Source organism: Paroedura picta, chromosome 1 (assembly GCF_049243985.1).
Source record: "Paroedura picta isolate Pp20150507F chromosome 1, Ppicta_v3.0, whole genome shotgun sequence".
In the NCBI taxonomy this organism is placed as follows: domain Eukaryota; kingdom Metazoa; phylum Chordata; class Lepidosauria; order Squamata; family Gekkonidae; genus Paroedura; species Paroedura picta.
The window spans coordinates 165,550,028-165,567,423 of record NC_135369.1 but is presented as its reverse complement, the minus strand read 5'-3'; the positions used below and the strand labels follow the sequence as shown (position 1 = coordinate 165,567,423).

The 17,396-nt window shown below is 44.2% G+C and overlaps 1 protein-coding gene across 2 annotated transcripts in view; it reads left to right on the top strand.

The window, feature by feature from the left end:
* The window catches only part of NBAS (NBAS subunit of NRZ tethering complex), a 221,377-nt gene that overhangs the window by 135,082 nt on the left and 68,899 nt on the right, over positions 1-17,396 (top strand). For both annotated transcript variants that reach the window (XM_077310978.1, XM_077310987.1), the window contains exons 36-38: positions 3,539-3,706; positions 4,608-4,721; positions 6,170-6,293. In XM_077310978.1, the coding sequence (XP_077167093.1) occupies positions 3,539-3,706; positions 4,608-4,721; positions 6,170-6,293 (406 nt within the window). The remainder of the gene's footprint in view (positions 1-3,538; positions 3,707-4,607; positions 4,722-6,169; positions 6,294-17,396) is intronic.

Below are 17,396 nucleotides of genomic sequence, written 5' to 3'. Positions count from 1 at the left end.
TCAAAGGATCTACCATGATATTTTATCTAGCATATAAAAATTATGTATAGGAACCCAGAGTCTCACTGTCCTTTTGGAAAGGGTGTGGCAAGCCCTAAGGAAGGAATTTGAGACCAGGACTAATAAAAGGCATGGCCGCATAAAGGGGAGGGGCCTTGAGTAGTAGAGTTGGCTAATAACTTCTTTACAGAGGATTTTGCCCAGCTGTATTTCTGTACACATGAAGTTAACACTGTGCAGTGCTTCACTGAGGTTACAAAGGCATCCACAGATAAGCCTGTTCTTTTCACGCATCCTTATTCCCCTTTTCACTTTTTGAAAAAGGGAGACACACCCAAACATCTCTTGATTTAGCGTTTGCTCATGTCAACTTACGTTCTTGCTCGTTTTTCACTTCTGTTGTTAAACTGGAAAATGTTATTAGTACTTTTAAAGATGTTCCAAGTAGTAATGAGCAGCCTTACCAAGGGTGGTCAGGGATACTGGGGAGAGGAATGAGAATGCTTGGGAAAACAGCAAAGGGAGAAAGGGTTTTAATGCCCCTTTCTGATTGATATTTTCTTCTCCCCTTCTCATGGCTTCCATTTTACCTATGAAGCAACACTTTGGAGAGCTATTCAGCTTGCCTGTTGGGTTTAGGCATCCTTTTTATTTTATTTTAACATATAACAGGTGACAAGAAAGTAATTTAGAATAAAGATCCTTGCAGATACTTAAAAAAATACCAGAAAGTAAGGCGTACTTCTAAACTTTGGGATCACATCATTTAGGTGTCCATCTAATCCAGGCCTCCTGTGATTTGTTCAAGGGTCAAACTGTGAGTCCATAATTAGTTCTGAAATGGATGCCACCATGGACTGGTGACCAGAGTGTTTTACTAGTGCCATGGAGACAAAAGTTCAAATCCCCACTCTGCCATAAAGCTCGAGGGGTGATCTCAAGCCAGTTTTTCTCTCTCAACATAATCTACCTAACAGGGTGGTTGTGAGGATAAAATGGGGAATGGGAGAACAAGATTCTAAGCAACATTGTTTCTCTTTTTTTGGGGGGGGGAAGCACAGGACTATACATATCCAAATAAAAATTCTTTGTGGGTGTGTAAAATAAGCACCATGCAGTGGCTGATCCCCCCCCCTTCCATTTAAATATAGCTCTATGCATCTCTTCGCCATTTATTTTCTGAGGAGAATGGAAATTTTGCCATATTTTTCTCAGCATGTATTCCCTCCTGTTAGTGAACCTACGAACTAAAATTTCCAGTTGATTATTCAGTGGTTGGTAGGAGGTCGCCTCTTTATATATCTTTTTGCTACTATTAATGATAGCATTACATTTCGGCATTCTGTTTCCTGTTACTTTATTTTTCCCCCCTAAGTTACAACGCTTAATGATACCTTTCAAACATGATTTCAGAATTTCAAATCATTGTCACTGATTATCTTTGCAGCACTAAGCATGCACTCTCTCTCCAGCTACAATAAGGGAAGAACAGAATATTAGTTGGAACGTGATTTTGCTGTGATTTAGTTCACTGCTGCTCTTGTCACGTGATCTTCCATTCTGCTGGATTCTTAGTTCCTGAAGAATGTCACAATTTGCCTAACAGACTCTCTGGATGGAGTTTGAATGTTGTTCTGAGAATTTGATGGGGGGAGGGAGGGGTGTTGTGCGGGGCATTGAAAAGTATCCAAAAGAGTAGGGTTCTTTATGGACCCTAATAAACCCTTGCTAAGTTTCAGGTGGGTAGCCATGTTGGTCTGAAGCAGCAGAACAAAGTCGGTGTCCAGGGGCACCTTTAAGACCACACCTGGAGTACTGTGTGCAGTTCTGGAGGCCTCACTTCAAGAAGGACGTAGATAAAATTGAAAGGGTACAGAGGAGAGCGACGAAGATGATCTGGGGCCAAGGTACAAAGCCCTATGAAGATAGGTTGAGGGACTTGGGAATGTTCAGCCTGGAGAAAAGGAGGTTGAGAGGGGACATGATAGCCCTCTGTAAGTATTTGAAAGGTTGTCATTTGGAGGAGGGCAGGATGCTGTTCCCATTGGCTGCAGAGGAAATGGGTTTAAACTATAAGTACAATGATATAGGCTTGATATCAGGAAAGAAAATTTCACAGTCAGAGTAGTTCAGCAGTAGAATAGGCTGCTTAAGGAGGAGGTGGATACACACTTTTCTTGGATGCTTTAGGATGCTTTGGTCTGATCCTGCGTTGAGCAGGGGGTTGGACTAGATGGCCTGCATGGCCCCTTCCAACTCTATGATTCTATGATTCTAAGTATTATTCAAGGTGTAAGCTTTCACGTGCACCTGAAGAAGTGTTCTTGTATATTTTGGTTGCTTTTAATAAGAATCAGTGACATAGTGATACAGTTTGGTGTAGTGGTTAGGAGTGCAGACTTCTAATCTGGCGAGCCGGGTTTGATTCCCTGCCCTCCCCACATGCAGCCTGTGATACAAATCTTCCCGCTCTTTCCACCACACACAAAAATAGTAGCTTCAGCTGTGTTTTCCAGTTAGATTGCTTCAGTTTAGAGGGGAAATCTTCACTTTGAAATGACAACTAATGCTTAATTAACGTTGCACCTCATTTGTGGTCTTAATATCTGCTTTGGTTGTAACAGGAACTGAGAGGAAAACATGGTTTTCCTCTGTATTCTGAGACTTCCCTCCACCCCCATCTGTTGATGGGTATCAGGTTTCTATGTAAACCAAGTAAAGATATAATAATTTCATTCATTGTTTGTTAGTTCATATTCTGAATTATTTCCATAACTAATGAAAGCAAAACTATTGCTAATTTTTATTTATGGTTTCACAATAAGAAAGGCACAATAATCAGAATGTATTAACCATGCTTGTGTTCCTCTATGTCAAAATTTGTACTTAATAAGGGTAACTGTTGGAATTGTGTACTGAGCCAGCTTGTTGTAGTGGTTATAAGTGCGGACTTCTAATCTGGCGAGCCAGGTTTGATTCCCCGCTCTCCCACATGGAGCCAGCTGGGTGACCTTGGGTTTGCCACAGTACTGAGAAGGCTGTTCTGACCGAGCAGTAATATCAGGGCTCTCTCAGCCTCACCCACCTCACAGGATGTCTCTTGTGAGGAGAAGAAAGGGAAGGCGAATGTAAGCTGCTTTGAGCCTCCTTCAGGTAGAGAAGAGTAGAGTTTCAGGTAGAGTTTCATGTATTGTTGATTAGTTTAATGTAAACCGCCCTGAGCCTTCGGGGAGGGCGGTAAATAAATAAATAAATAAATAAATAAATAAATAAATAAATAAATAAATAAATAAAAGCAGCATATAAGAACCGACTCTTCCTCTTCTACCTCACAGGGTGTCTGTTGTGGGGAGAGACAAGTGAAGACGATCATAAGCCGCTTTGAGACTACTGGTAGAGAAAAGCAGCATATAAAAATCAACTCTTCTTCTGTTACAGCTCTTGGAAGACTCTTACTCTACGGTTACCATTCATATTTTAATCGAGTTTTGCAGGATGTCTTTAATGCTTATAGGTTGTGTATTGCATAAACCCACAGGTTGATAGCAACATTCCTTCTACACAGTCTACTGACCTGTTGCAATGGACGACCGCTAAAACCATGAAGGTCCTGTCTGACACGACTTTGACCACAAAAGCCATGTTGCATGCTGTCAGTGACCGACAATGGTGGAAGAAGTCACTGACTTACCTTCGACCATTACATGTAAGAAATAACTTCAGATGCTTGCTGCAGCTATTTAGCAGCAGCATGTGCACACTTGGTTTTCTGTGTAATTTTTCTATGACCATGCTTGTATTCATTATCATAAGGAGGCCTGTTTGGGTAAAAGGAAATACATACAAATATGATACATAATATGATACATATGGTGGGGCTACATATGCATTTTATCCTATGTCAGATTTACCTTGGTTATCATACCTAGAATACAAGCTAGGATAGATATTGGCTGCACATATCTCTTATGGTAGCGATCCCCAACCTGTGGGCTGCGGACCACATGTGGTCCTTCGACTAATTGGAGGTGGGCCGCGAAAGACGCCTTCTCCCCCCCCCCGGCCCTTTACTTCATCCCCCCCCCCAGCCCTTTACAACACACTTCATTGTTGTGACGTGTCTGTATCTTATTTTGAAGGGATGTTTAAACATTGCCATAGCGATCAGAGAGCGTCAGGGCAGTGGTTGAGAGTAGAGGAGTAAACTACACCCCCCACCGGGCCTCAGTAAAAGGCGTTGAGTGGTCCCCGGTGATAAAAAGGTTGGGGACCTCTGTCTTATGGCACCATCTCTCTTAAAGGGGAGAACTTGGGTCCCTCCTCTGTTATTCTCCAACAATATCCATCTACACCCTCCTGGGTTGGTGGTTGGCTGCTGATGGGGCAGAGAGAGGGTTAAGGAAATTGGGAGGTTTTAGGTTTGCTAGTCTTATTATATGTATAGTTTAATTTTGTATTGTTTAAATCAGCTGTAAGCTGCTGCGAGCTGGCCAGCGGCAGCATATAAACATAAATAAATAAATATCTGGTGAAATGCATGAATGTCTCAGTGTCTCAAGAGATATCTCATTGTTTATAATTGGGCTTCTGTGTTTTCTTTCCTAAAGGGACAAGAGTTTGGAGATGTGTTGAAAACCACAACTGGTGCAAATGCTGCAATAGGAAAGCAAGGTTGTCATCCATTCTATGAATCTCTGATAGATGATCCATACCTTGCAAATGTAAGCTTTCAGCATCCTTGGATAGCTAAAAAGCATCTATATTAAAAATGACACCATTGCCTGAAACAACTTAGGGTATTGTTAATGATGAACACCTATTTGTATGGTGCGTTTTTTTTAAATAGATGGAGTCCACTTCATCAAATGTGTCTCAGGAGGCATAAGGGTGGTATATAGATGGAATAATACTGACAACAAACATGATCTCCTAGAATTAGAACTAGTGAGATCAGGACCAGGGCTCCTAACGAAAAGAGCTCCTGACTGCAGCTGGACAGGGGAGGGGAGTTGGGGAGTTAACTTCGATGAATAGCCATCTTTTAATGCAGTGGTCCCCAACCTTTTCATCACCGGGGACCGGTCAACACTTGACAATTTTACTGAGGCTGGGGGGGGGGTAGTCTTTCGCAAAGGGACGTTGCCGCTGCAGCCTGTGCCCCTGCTCCACTTGCTTTCTTGCCGGCAGCCCTGACTTCCCGCCACCCACTGGGGGGCGCTGCCAGCACCAGCTGCGCAGTGCCATGCCGAGGGGGAGCCCCGGCCATGGCGGCCGTTGGAGAGCACCAAAGGTGAGCCAGCAGCAGAGTGGCAGGGCAGCCCCCAAGGCAGCAGCTGGAGAGGAGGACAAGGAGAAGCCGCAGCCCGGTACCGACTAGTCCACGGACCGGTACCAGTCCCCAGAGGGGGGGTTGGGGACCACTGTTTTAATGTATTGGGGATTTTATGGATTGGGTTGTTTTATTCTTTTATTGTAAACTGCTGTGAGTCTCTGAGAGCAGTGGCATATAAATTAAAAGATAAATAAATTAATTAAATTAATGATGATAATGTCAAACTAACATCACTAATCTTTTTAAGGACCTGCAAGTTAGTGTCTTCTTCAGTGCAACAGAGTAGCTCAGCTTACTTTCTGGAATTTGTCACCTGGTGTTCTGTGCCATCAGGTCACTTACAACATACAGTGACCCTGTGAATTAGTGACCTCCAAAATGACCTATCATTACCTATCTTGCTGAGACCTCGCAAACTGGCTTCCTTTATTGAGTCTCTCCATCTCATATGTGGTCTTCTTTTCCCGCTGCCTTCAAGTTTTCCTTTATTGTGGTCTTTTTCCGTGTCTCTTGCCTTCTCGTAATGCGATCAAAGTACGATAGCCTCAGTTTAGTCATTTTAGCTTCTAGGGAGAGTTCAGGCTTGATTAGATCTAGGGGCCATCTATTTGCCCATCTTTGTGGCAATAAACAGCTGAGGCTAAAAGTGCAAATCAAGTTCTGTGGTTTAAATAATAATCTTTACCGGATTCCCACAGACCTAGCTCTGATTAGAACAGTGTTGAGATGTGTCTGTGAAGGCAGCTGTGACATTTATCAGTAATCACAGGAAAATCAAATACATGGCAAAGCACAAGTTATAAATAGTCACAGCGCTTAACATTTCTCCTTTTGTAGAATGAAGTTACTTATACCACGTATCAGCACAGTCCTTCAGAAAGCTTTGCAGAAGTGCTGCTGAGAACAGGAAAACTCGCAGAGACCAAGAGTGAAGGGCACGATCAGTTTCCTGCCACCGAAGGTAAATCGTGTGCATGTCTATTCAAGTTTTTAAGCCTGCCTAATGACTCTCTCTGAGAGCCTCTTGTGGCGCAGGGTGGTAAGGCAGCAGGCATGCAGTCTGAAGCTCTGCCCATGAGGCTGGGAGTTCAATCCCAGAAGCCGGCTCAGGGTCGACTCAGCCTTCCATCCTTCCGAGGTCGGTAAAATGAGTACCCAGCTTGCTGCTGGGGGGTAAACAGTAATGACTGGGGAAGGAACTGGCAAACCACCCCGTATTGAGTCTGCCATGAAGACGCTAGAGGGCGTCACCGCAAAGGTCAGACATGACTCGGTGCTTGCACAGGGGATACCTTTTCCTTTACCTTTGATGACTCTTATTATATGTTCAGTCTGAGGGTCAGTGGTTTTCAGGTTTCATGCTTTCTATGTGCTCGGCAGGTGCAAATCTGTTGGAGATCACTGGCCCGAAGGAGGTATGCTTGGCCTTGACCTGACCCTGGCCCTGGCCCCGAACTGGTGGAATGAGCTCCTGGGTGAGCTGCGGGCCCTGGCACAACTGTCTCTTTTTCGCAGGGTCTGTAAAATGGAGCTCTTCTTCCAGGGCTTTGGTCGAGGCCAGGATGGGTAAGATCTTGGCCCCTACCTGAGTTAATCGGAACCTCAGGCTACCCTGACAGCCCTCCTGAGGTGTTCTAACAAGGCTGTAAGTGTGGGGGGGGGAAGAGTGTTTGGTCGCTGCCTGGGTTGGGGTTTAAATTAGATTTTAATGGGGGTTAGGATTTTATGTTTTATGGAGTTTTGTAAGAGACTGGTGTTACCCACCATGAGCTGCTATGCTGGAGTGGCGGGATAGGAATTGAATCCTAAATAAATAAATGAAGAAGAACCTCTTCTGCTTAGGACTTCTGAAGAACCATTGTCAACCAAGAAACGCTACTGATGTTATGGGAAGCATTCAAGATCTCACTCACTGCTCACTTGGGGATTCTGGCCATTCTATTTGAGTTTCATTGTTATTCTGTGGCTAAATGAATCTCACAATGCATCCAAAGGTATCGTTGGCAGTTGTGGACAAAGTGTGTTTTGGGGAAGCTCCTCCCTCGTTACTGATCTTGTCTCTGAGAAAATCTGTAATGAGCTTTTGAGGAAAACCAGGTTTCCCTGAAGCACAGCTTGCAAGTCTATGGTTTAGACTGTGGCTTCATGACTTCCAATGTGATCGTAGAATCATAGAGTTGGAAGGGACCTCTGCACTATGCAGGACACTCACAACCCTATCACTCATCCACTGTCACCTACCACCCCCTTGAAATGGATGAACTGTTTTCTCCTTCCCTTTTACATCTGGTGCTGTGGTATTAGTGGCTGGGGGGGGAGGGGGGTAAAAAAGGCATGCAAAGTCTATTTGTAGTCTCCACATTTAGAAGTGGAGATAAGTTACTGGGGTGAGTGGAAGAGAGAGTTAGAAAATTTCAACCTACAGCACAGCTGCCTGGGGAAAAACCTAGGAATGCAGCTGATCACCAAAGAGAGCCACTCAGGGTAGTTTCTGTTGACTTGTTCAACAATGAAGATGGGGTAAGTCTTTCTTGTTAAGTATTTTCATCTTCGATTACCATCCCCTATCCTGTATTTAGACAATAACTAGATGCATGCTTTTACCAAAGTGGAGATAAGTTACTGGAATGAGCGGAAGAAAGGGTCAGAAAATTTCAACCTACAGCACAGCTGCTCGGGGAAAAACCTAGCAATGCAGCTGATCACTGAAGAGAACCACTCAGGGTAGTTTCAACTATGGAAATAGGGTAAGGCTGTCTTGTTAAGTAATTTCATCTTTGATTATCATCCCCTATCCAGTATTTAGACAATATCTAGATGCATGATTTTACCGCAGGTACTAATGAAGTATCTAGGCAAGCACATCAGTAGTTCTCTGTGTGTTTGATATTGCAAATTGTTAGCAGAAAGTAGCCCATCCTTGAAACTTAATATTCCTGATGCTTTAACTTTAAACAATGATGTGCACAGGCTGGACTACACATCAGTGATATGTAGTTTTCTTTCTCAGCAGAAAACTTCCTTCTGCTTCTGCAAGCACAGTAGATGTTTGAGTGCTGCTTTCATACTCTAGTCAAAATTATCATTAACTGACACTCCCTCCCCCATGTCTACGTTTTGATAACTAAAGAAACATTCCACCTAGTGATAGTAGCGAGTAATTAAATTCACTGTCTTTTCAATGCTTCAGTTTTTCTCCTCCCTGTGCATAAGTGGTAGGGAAAGACTCTTGTATATATCCTGCAGATTTAAAGAAAAATTAACTGTACAAATATTAGCATACTGTAATTATCCTTTGAAGGAAAATGTCCAGTGCTTAGTTTGCTGTGAGATGTTTTGCCATGAAAAATGAGGGCGTTAGAGTGAGGAAGAAAGGAGTCTTCGAATGAACCACACTCCCTAAAGCCCCGTAGATTTTGAATGTTACAGAGACCACCTCAGCATGCAGGCTTCTTTCTGAAAGAACATAACAGGCAACTTCAGAATACAGGTTGTATTTCCAGAAGGTGCCAATTAGCCTGCTACATGTAAAACAGGAGTTAACACTGTATTATAGTGTGCTGGTAACCTTAGAGAAATAAAGGTAAAATAGTGTTTGTCACCACTGCCAAAATGGTGGTGTGGCTCTGTATTGAACTGGGCCTAACTGGTGAGCTGAGCCAGTCGTCACGAGCAGTGTCTCTGCTTGCCTGGGAGTGACCGGTGGGGAGAACAAAGGTATTTGACACAACTGAGCTGTTTTGCATGGAGTGCTTGCAAATCACACATTGGCAAACCGTTGACACACTGTGGGGGATTTTTAGAATGTTCTGCACAAGTGTATATCTCTAACTTGCAAAGTGCCCTACTGTAAATAGGCTGTTAACATCCGGGGCTGTTCTGCATGCCAGAAATTTAGCGTGATGCTTACCCCTGCTATATTCCAGGCACTCCGCATGATGTTGCCAGCCTCCCGCATCCGGCCAGCAAACTTCACGCTAAATCCGCCATTTTAAAGTACAAGTTGGTGAATCCCAATAAGTGGATTCACCAACTTAAAAAGCGCTTTCTCCCAGCTGACAACCAGCACACTACACGGCAAAGAAATGTATGGAGACAAAAAAGCACTATCTCCGCCTCCATTGTTCCTCACTCACACTTGCCTCCTTCTCCCTTCTCCTGGGGACAGGAGTTTTTTTTTATGTGAACTGCCTGGAGCAACCAATAGGTGTACAAGCGTGCAGGCAAAGCCAGAAATATTTTTCCCCAAAGTTGTCACACAAAGCATGTATCTCTAGAGCCCCCCCCCCCCCCAATCAGGAATTAGATTAATTTTTTTAAGATTCAAGACTTGTGCTTCCATAAGGGGTGTTGTTATAAAAAGCACTATGCATCTATGATTAGAATCATAGAATCATAGAATCATAGAGTTGGAAGGGGCCATACAGGCCATCTAGTCCAACCCCCTGCTCAACGCAGGATTAGCCCTAAGCATCCTAAAGCATCCAAGAAAAGTGTGTATCCAACCTTTGCTTGAAGACTGCCAGTGAGGGGGAGCTCACTACCTCCTTAGGCAGCCTATTCCACTGCTGAACTACTCTGACTGTGAAAAACTTTTTCCTGATATCTAGCCTATATCGTTGTACTTGAAGTTTAAACCCATTACTGCGTGTCCTCTTCTCTGCAGCCAACAGAAACAGCATCCTGCCCTCCTCCAAGTGACAACCTTTCAAATACTTAAAGAGGGCTATCATGTCCCCTCTCAACCTCCTTTTCTCCAAGCTGAACATTCCCAAGTCCCTCAACCTATCTTCATAGGGCTTGGTCCCTTGGCCCCAGATCATCTTCGTCGCTCTCCTCTGTACCCTTTCAATTTTATCTACGTCCTTCTTGAAGTGAGGCCTCCAGAACTGCACACAGTACTCCAAGTGTGGTCTGACCAGTGCCGTATACAATGGGACTATGACATCTTATGATTTTGATGTGATGCCTCTGTTGATACAGCCCAAAATGGCATTTGCCTTTTTTACCGCTGCATCACACTGCTTGCTCATGTTTAGTTTACAATCCACAAGTACCCCAAGGTCTCGTTCACACATAGTGCTACCTAGAAGCGTATCCACCATCCAGTAGGCATGCTTTTCATTTTTCGGACCCAGATGCAGAACTTTACACTTATCTTTATTAAATTGCATCTTGTTCTCATTTGCCCATTTTTCCATTGTGTTCAGATCTCGTTGAACTCTGTCTCTATCTTCCGGAGTATTTGCCAGTCCTCCCAATTTGGTGTCATCTGCAAACTTGATGAGTAGTCCCTCCACCCCCTCATCTAGATCATTAATAAATATGTTAAAAAGTACCGGGCCAAGCACCGAGCCCTGAGGTACCCCTCTACTCACCTCTCTCCAGTCTGATGAAACACCATTGACAACAACTCTTTGAGTGCGGTTCTCTAACCAATTCCCTATCCACCTGACTATCTGAAAATCCAGATTGCAGTCCTTCAATTTATCCATCAGAACATCATGGGGAACTTTGTCAAAAGCTTTACTAAAATCCAAGTAAATGACAGGTTGGTCTGGCAGAACCTGTTGGAGACAAATCCATGCTGACTTCCTTGGATCACCAAATGGTCCTCCAGATGTTTGCAGATCGCTCCCTTTAATATCTGCTCCATTATCCTCCCCACAACAGAGGTCAGACTCACTGGTCTGTAGTTTCCCGGGTCATCCTTCCTCCCTTTTTTTGAAGATCGGAATAACATTTGCTCTCTTCCAGTCCTCCGGGACATCTCCAGTCCTTAAAGAAGTTCCGAAGATGATGGACAAGGGCTGTGCAAGTTCTCTGGAAAGTTCTTTGAGTACTCTCGGGTGCATTTCATCCGGACCAGGGGATTTGAACTCATCCAGTGCAGCTAAATGCCTCTCGACAACCTCTCTATCCATGTTAACCTGCCACCCAGACACTGTCCTTTGGCTATGGCCATCTCTAGATGTGCCTAAACACTTTGACCTGTGGGAAAAAACAGATGTAAAATAGGCACTAAGCCTTTCTGCTTTCTCTGCATCTTCCGTTAGAGTTTGTCCATCCGCACCCAACAGTGGGCCTATTGCTTCCTTTACTTTACGTTTGCTCCTCACATAACTGAAAAATCTTTTCTTGTTACAATGGGCTTCCCTGGCCAATCTTAGCTCACTCTCAGCTTTGGCCTTTCTGATGATTGATCTACAGTGCCTAGTAACCTGTAGGTACTCTTCTTTAGAGCTCTGTCCTTCCCTTCATTTCCTGAACATTTTCCTTTTCTTTCTTAGTTCCTCTTGAAGTTCTCTGTTCATCCAAATAGGCTTCTTAGAGCTCCTGCAGTGTTTTCGTCTTTCTGGGATAGTCACTGATTGAGCATGCAATAGCTCCTGTTTGAGTAGCGCCCACCCTTCACATGCTCCCTTCCCTTCCAGCATTCTCGTCCATGGTATGACACTCATCATGTCTCTGAGTTTATTAAAGTTTGCCCTACAAAAATCCAACATCCGCGTCTGGCTACAAGCTTCCTTGGCTCCCCATCTCAAAAGGAATTCTATGAGGACATGGTCACTTCCCCCTAGGGTCCCCACCTCCTTCACCTCATCCACCAACTCTTGCCTGTTGGTCAGTATTAAGTCCAGTATGGCTGAACCTCTTGTGGGTTCATCTACCATTTGATAAATGAAATTGTCAGCCAAGCAGGTCAGGTGCATAAGCGTTTCAATGGAGAACTATTAATGTTGTTTTTTTTAATTGGCGGGTATCGTGGGACCTTTAAAAATAGGAGAAATGGGATTGGCTGCCTGGCTTGACTGAAGAGAGTTGCATATAAAGCACATTGCTCCCTCCTGCCATTTCCAGCAGCACGTGTGGAGGGTAAGAAGCACAAAAAGGCGGCAGACTACAGCGACTTGGCAAGAAGACAAGGAATGGCTGGAATATTTAGCGCTTTGCCATTCAGCCGGCGTAACGCTATTTTTTCGATGTGCGGAAATGCTCCCAGGATTTCCTTTTGCACTGCTTAGGGAAGACCATTTCAGAAATCAATCCCTCTAGAGCACGCACGCGTGTTTTAAAAGCCTTGAAACTAAGGTCTCATCCCATGAATGTTTGCTCTAAAAATTCATTTTGGGGGGCTGTTTTCCTAATTCACACACCTATTTTATTCACAATTAAATGTACATAGGTTAACTGAAGCAGAATAAATATTTTTCTTAAGAAGTCAAATAGAATTACATTTTACTACTAATTTTTCCATATATTAGCTTTTATGTGTGTTCAAATTGGCTTCCATGAAAAAAGTGCCCCTAAGAAAAATATCCCAGAAAAAAAAATGACTAGGGTTATCCCCAAATGTGTTACGGACACCCTTTTTCCCCTCAGAAAAAAAGGGCGTCTGTCCTACCATGTTTACTAAAAGAGAAAAATTACACCAATTAATTCTGTTAAAACAATAATTATACCCATATGGACATTCATATACGCCCCCTCATTTATAACTGACTCAGTCTCATGTAGATAAATGTTTCTCATGGTTCGGAGAACATTAGCTTTCCAAGAAAATCAATCACCATTGACACAGCACACAAGGAAACTGCTGTATTTATGCATTCAGGATGTCATTGTGTGATTTATCATGTATACTAATTTGTAACGGAGGGCCCAGCCCAGAAATTAGTTGTGCACCATAGAGAAAGTGGACCCTTTCAAGAAGAATTCTGCAGATATAAAATCCTGTTTTCAAGAGGTCTATTACATGGCACTGTTTTATCAGTGGGCCACGTATACATCCCATTGGGTGGCAGCAACTGAAACTCATCCATATAAACCCAATCAGATTGCACTCTGTAGCAGTCCGATCAGTTATTAACAGACACCAAGTTGTCAGAGATGCAAGATATTGGATCCGTGAAATGCCAACGCAAACAAACCGCAGTGCTCTGTTGTGCGATCTTATGCTATGGGCATCAATCCTCTCACAATCTGACGGTTCTTTTTATTCGCTTTGCATAAACTCGGTGCTAGCGGAGAAGCTGGAGTTCCATGCTGCAATTGTTATAATAGGAATCGGTATCTGTGCTCTATGTTTCCATGTTTTGGTCGTACTTGTTGCAACGGTCTCTCCATTGGCCTTCTGTATCAGTGTATCAGTGGCCAAAGTGTTTTTGAATATATGAGCTCCAGTCAGATGTTTCTACTTTTATCATTGCTTTCATCCCCAAGTATTTCTTTTCAGGCTCAGGAATATTGGAAATCAGTAGATCTGGCCACCACTGGTGTCCAGGCTCTCAATTAAAACATGTGGTGGTAGACCTGGCATATCACCCACTGATAATAGTGAGTGTTCAAAGAGTTACAGCAGCCTCAGCTATTCAGCAGCCCAGCCTTAGTGCTCCCCCATCCCCCACTTCCTACAAGGAAGTGCAGGAGGATAGAATCATAGAATCATAGAGTTGGAAGGGGCCATACAGGCCATAGAATCATAGAATCATAGAGTTGGAAGGGGCCATACAGGCCATCTAGTCCAACCCCCTGCTCAACGCAGGATCAGCCCTAAGGAGCCTGATGCAGAGCTGGCTGTTTCCAAGGGACTCAAGCTGGTTCACCTTCTGTTCCCTACTAGTAGGTAAGCTCCTGGAAGCCATCAAAACACTCCTGAAATTTCAGGAGAAGAAGGTTTGGCCAGCCTGAAATTCCAGGAGTGTTTGGGGTTGCTTCAGGTATTTCCAAGCTTAAACAAAAGAGTAAAATCTGAGCATTGTTTCTGCTCATGAATATCCAAATGCATACTGTTAACCCCTCTCTACTGGAATTATCATAGCATCCCAGTAAAAAGGTAAAGGCAAAGGTATCCCCTGTGCAAGCACCGAGTCCTGTCTGACCCTTGGGGTGACGCCCTCTAGCGTTTTCATGGCAGACTCAATACGGGGTGGTTTGCCAGTGCCTTCCCCAGTCATTACCGTTTACCCCCCAGCAAGCTGGGTACTCATTTTACCGACCTCGGAAGGATGGAAGGCTGAGTCAACCTTGAGCCGGCTGCTGGGATTGAACTCCCAGCCTCATGGGCAGAGCTTTCAGACTGCTGCCTTACCACTCTGCGCCATAAGAGGCTCAGCATCCCAGTAGAACCACACAACTTGCACTTTGTAACTGCAACAAAAACATGCAGTCACATGACCACTTGCCCTTTAGGAAAGTCTGAACCAGTGACTGCAAGAGATGTTTTTTGTAGGGACAGGGTGGCAGTTTTGGTCTTAACCTTCAAAGCTTAATGACAAATCTTGAAGATAATTGAACACATTGTACGTCCATCAATAGTTCCTCACATAAGTGTGAACTCTGCAAGACTCTGCTGCCCATGTTTAGTCATTTTGGAAGTATTGTATGGCTGGGAAGGTGGTACCTGTCAAAATTCTTCCGCACTCCCCTTATTTCTGAGTTGACAGGATTAATACATGACAGCTGTCAAGGCTTTATCTGGCTTCTCAAAATGCATGTTGGTGGCTGGATCAGTGATATGGATCTTCACACTTTAAGATTCGCATCTAAGTATAATTCTGTCCAATTTCTCCAACAGCAACGTTTATTTTGCAGTGAATTAAAGTGTATTTGTTTAAATATGGAATTTACAGGATTATTGAACAAGTTCATGCAATTTTCAATGGGACTTTTTTTTTCCTGTTCAGTGTTTGTTCAGTGAAAGCTGGTAGAGCGAAAACGGGTTTCAGGTATACAATATCCCGTTTTCCATCTATTTCTACATTGTATACCTGGGACCCGTTTTGGCTTTGCCAGTTGAATTAAAAGAAAATTATGAGACTGAATAAAAAGAAGCTTTATCATACTGCATCGCCAGAATTGATCTTATTCCTCATTTTGTCTTTCTCTGGATCAACGTACTTTTATTTCTAGGGTTGGGCCCGCACCTGTGTGTGTGCGCCTGCTAGCGCGCTGACGCCCATGCCTCCCCTCCTTCCCCCTGCGGCTCTCGCTGCCCCGGGAGAGACCAGCCGCTTTGGGCGCTGAAACGCCCAACCCTAAAGTCATGGCAGCTACAAGCATAGACAGCTTCAAGAGAGGACTGGGTAAATGTATTGAGCAGAGGTCCATCAGTGGCTATTAGCCCCAATATATAGATGAAACACGATATCTGGAGCAATGATGCTCCCGATTCTTGGTGCTTGGAGAGCACAGTGGGGAGGGGGCTTCTAGAGTTCTGCCCCCATTAGTGGACCTCCTGCTGGTTCATGGGTTTTGGGCTACTGTGTAACAGTGTTGGGCTGGGTGTGCCATTGGCCTGATCCAGTACGGCTTCTCTTATGTTCTTATGTTCCCTGTTACATATGAGCTGGAAGGGAGTTCATGCAGGCATAGCAGAAGATATCCTATGCTTTGTGCTCTCAACCTCTCTAGCTAGTAGTTTTGCTGAGACCCCAGAGCAGGGGTAGTCAAACTGCGGCCCTCCAGATGTCCGTGGACTACAATTCCCAGGAGCCCTTGCCAGCATTTGTACTTGTACAGAATTATACTTAGATGCGAATCTTAAAGTGTGAAGATCCATATCACTGATCCAACCACCAACATGCATTTTGAGAAGCATTTGCTGGGAGGGGCTCCTGGGAATTGTAGTCCACGGACATCTGGAGGGATGCAGTTTGACTACCCCTGCCCCAGAGCCTTCCACTGGCTTCCTTAGACTGGATGCAGCTTCAGAAGTAGAATTCCCACAGTGGAGAACGTTGGGTATTGCCATCTGTTTTTGGTTCTCTGGCCTAGTAGTCACTCAGCTTCCTCCTCAAACTATCACACAGTCACCAAGGTGGAACTTCACTTATTGACTTTATTTATCATATACTAATAGCTTGCCTTTGTGACTGAGACGCCAGGTGACTTACTCATAAACTATTCTCTATGAAATTCTGGCTCTGTGCCAGCCTTGTTCAAATGTTCAGCCTTGAACCAGCCTTGTTCAAATGTTAATCTGATCTTATGAAGCTTGAATAGAGCAAGTTCACAGGACATCTCTCCTGCCTTCTCCCTGTACTGAAACAAAAGAAGAGGGTTGTCAGCACAGGGGGGGTGGAGCTTGGGAGAAAATCAAAAGGAAGGACCTGCCTGAAGAAAGCAAGAACTCACATTAGAAAGTGCCTGTCTGTGCATCTGGGGACGAATGGCGATTCCCTGTTCTTATTGTATCCATTAAGAAGAAGAAGAAGAAGAAGAGTTGGTTCTTATATGCCGCTTTTCTCTACCCGAAGGAGGCTCAAAGCGGCTTACAGTCGCCTTCCCATTCCTCTCCCCACAACAGACACCCTGTGAGGTGGGTGAGGCTGAGAGAGCCCTGATATCACTGCTCGGTCAGAACAGTTTTATCAGTGCCGTGGTGAGCCCAAGGTCACCCAGCTGGTTGCATGTGGGGGAGCGCAGAATCGAACCTGGCATGCCAGATTAGAAGTCCGCACTCCTAACCACTACACCAAACTGGCTCTCCTTCCAGTCCCAGTTCATAGATGGTAACTCAGTAGCACTAATCTACTTTCCTTCACCTATGGCTGCCGACCCTTTTTAAACGTGTGGCGCAGTTATATATTTTGGGATACTCCACCCCTTTCCGTTGCAGCGACAGCTTGTAAAATTGCGAAATGATTCCCACTTTCCCTATCATAGGTAAGAATTTCTAATTAATAACAGGGCATAAAAAAACACAAGATCGTCGACACAGATGTCGGAAGCCTGCAGGAAGCCACACGTTTCACATTATCCTGTTCCCTTTTCCCCATAATGTTTGTAATTTACAGTGTTGCTTTAGTTTTTACAGCCAGAAGATTTAAGTGCTGTAAATCAGCATGAGGGATGCTTGGGCTGTTCCATTTAGCACCTGCCATGGCATGGCTTCATCGTGTTTTGATAATAGAATCATAGAGCTGGAAGGGGCCAGACAGGCCATCTAGTCCAACCCCTGCTCAACGCAGGATCAGCCCAAAGCATCCTAAAGCATCCAAGAAAAGTGTGTATCCAACCTTTGCTTGAAGACTGCCAGTGAGGCATAGAAGACATTGGCTGG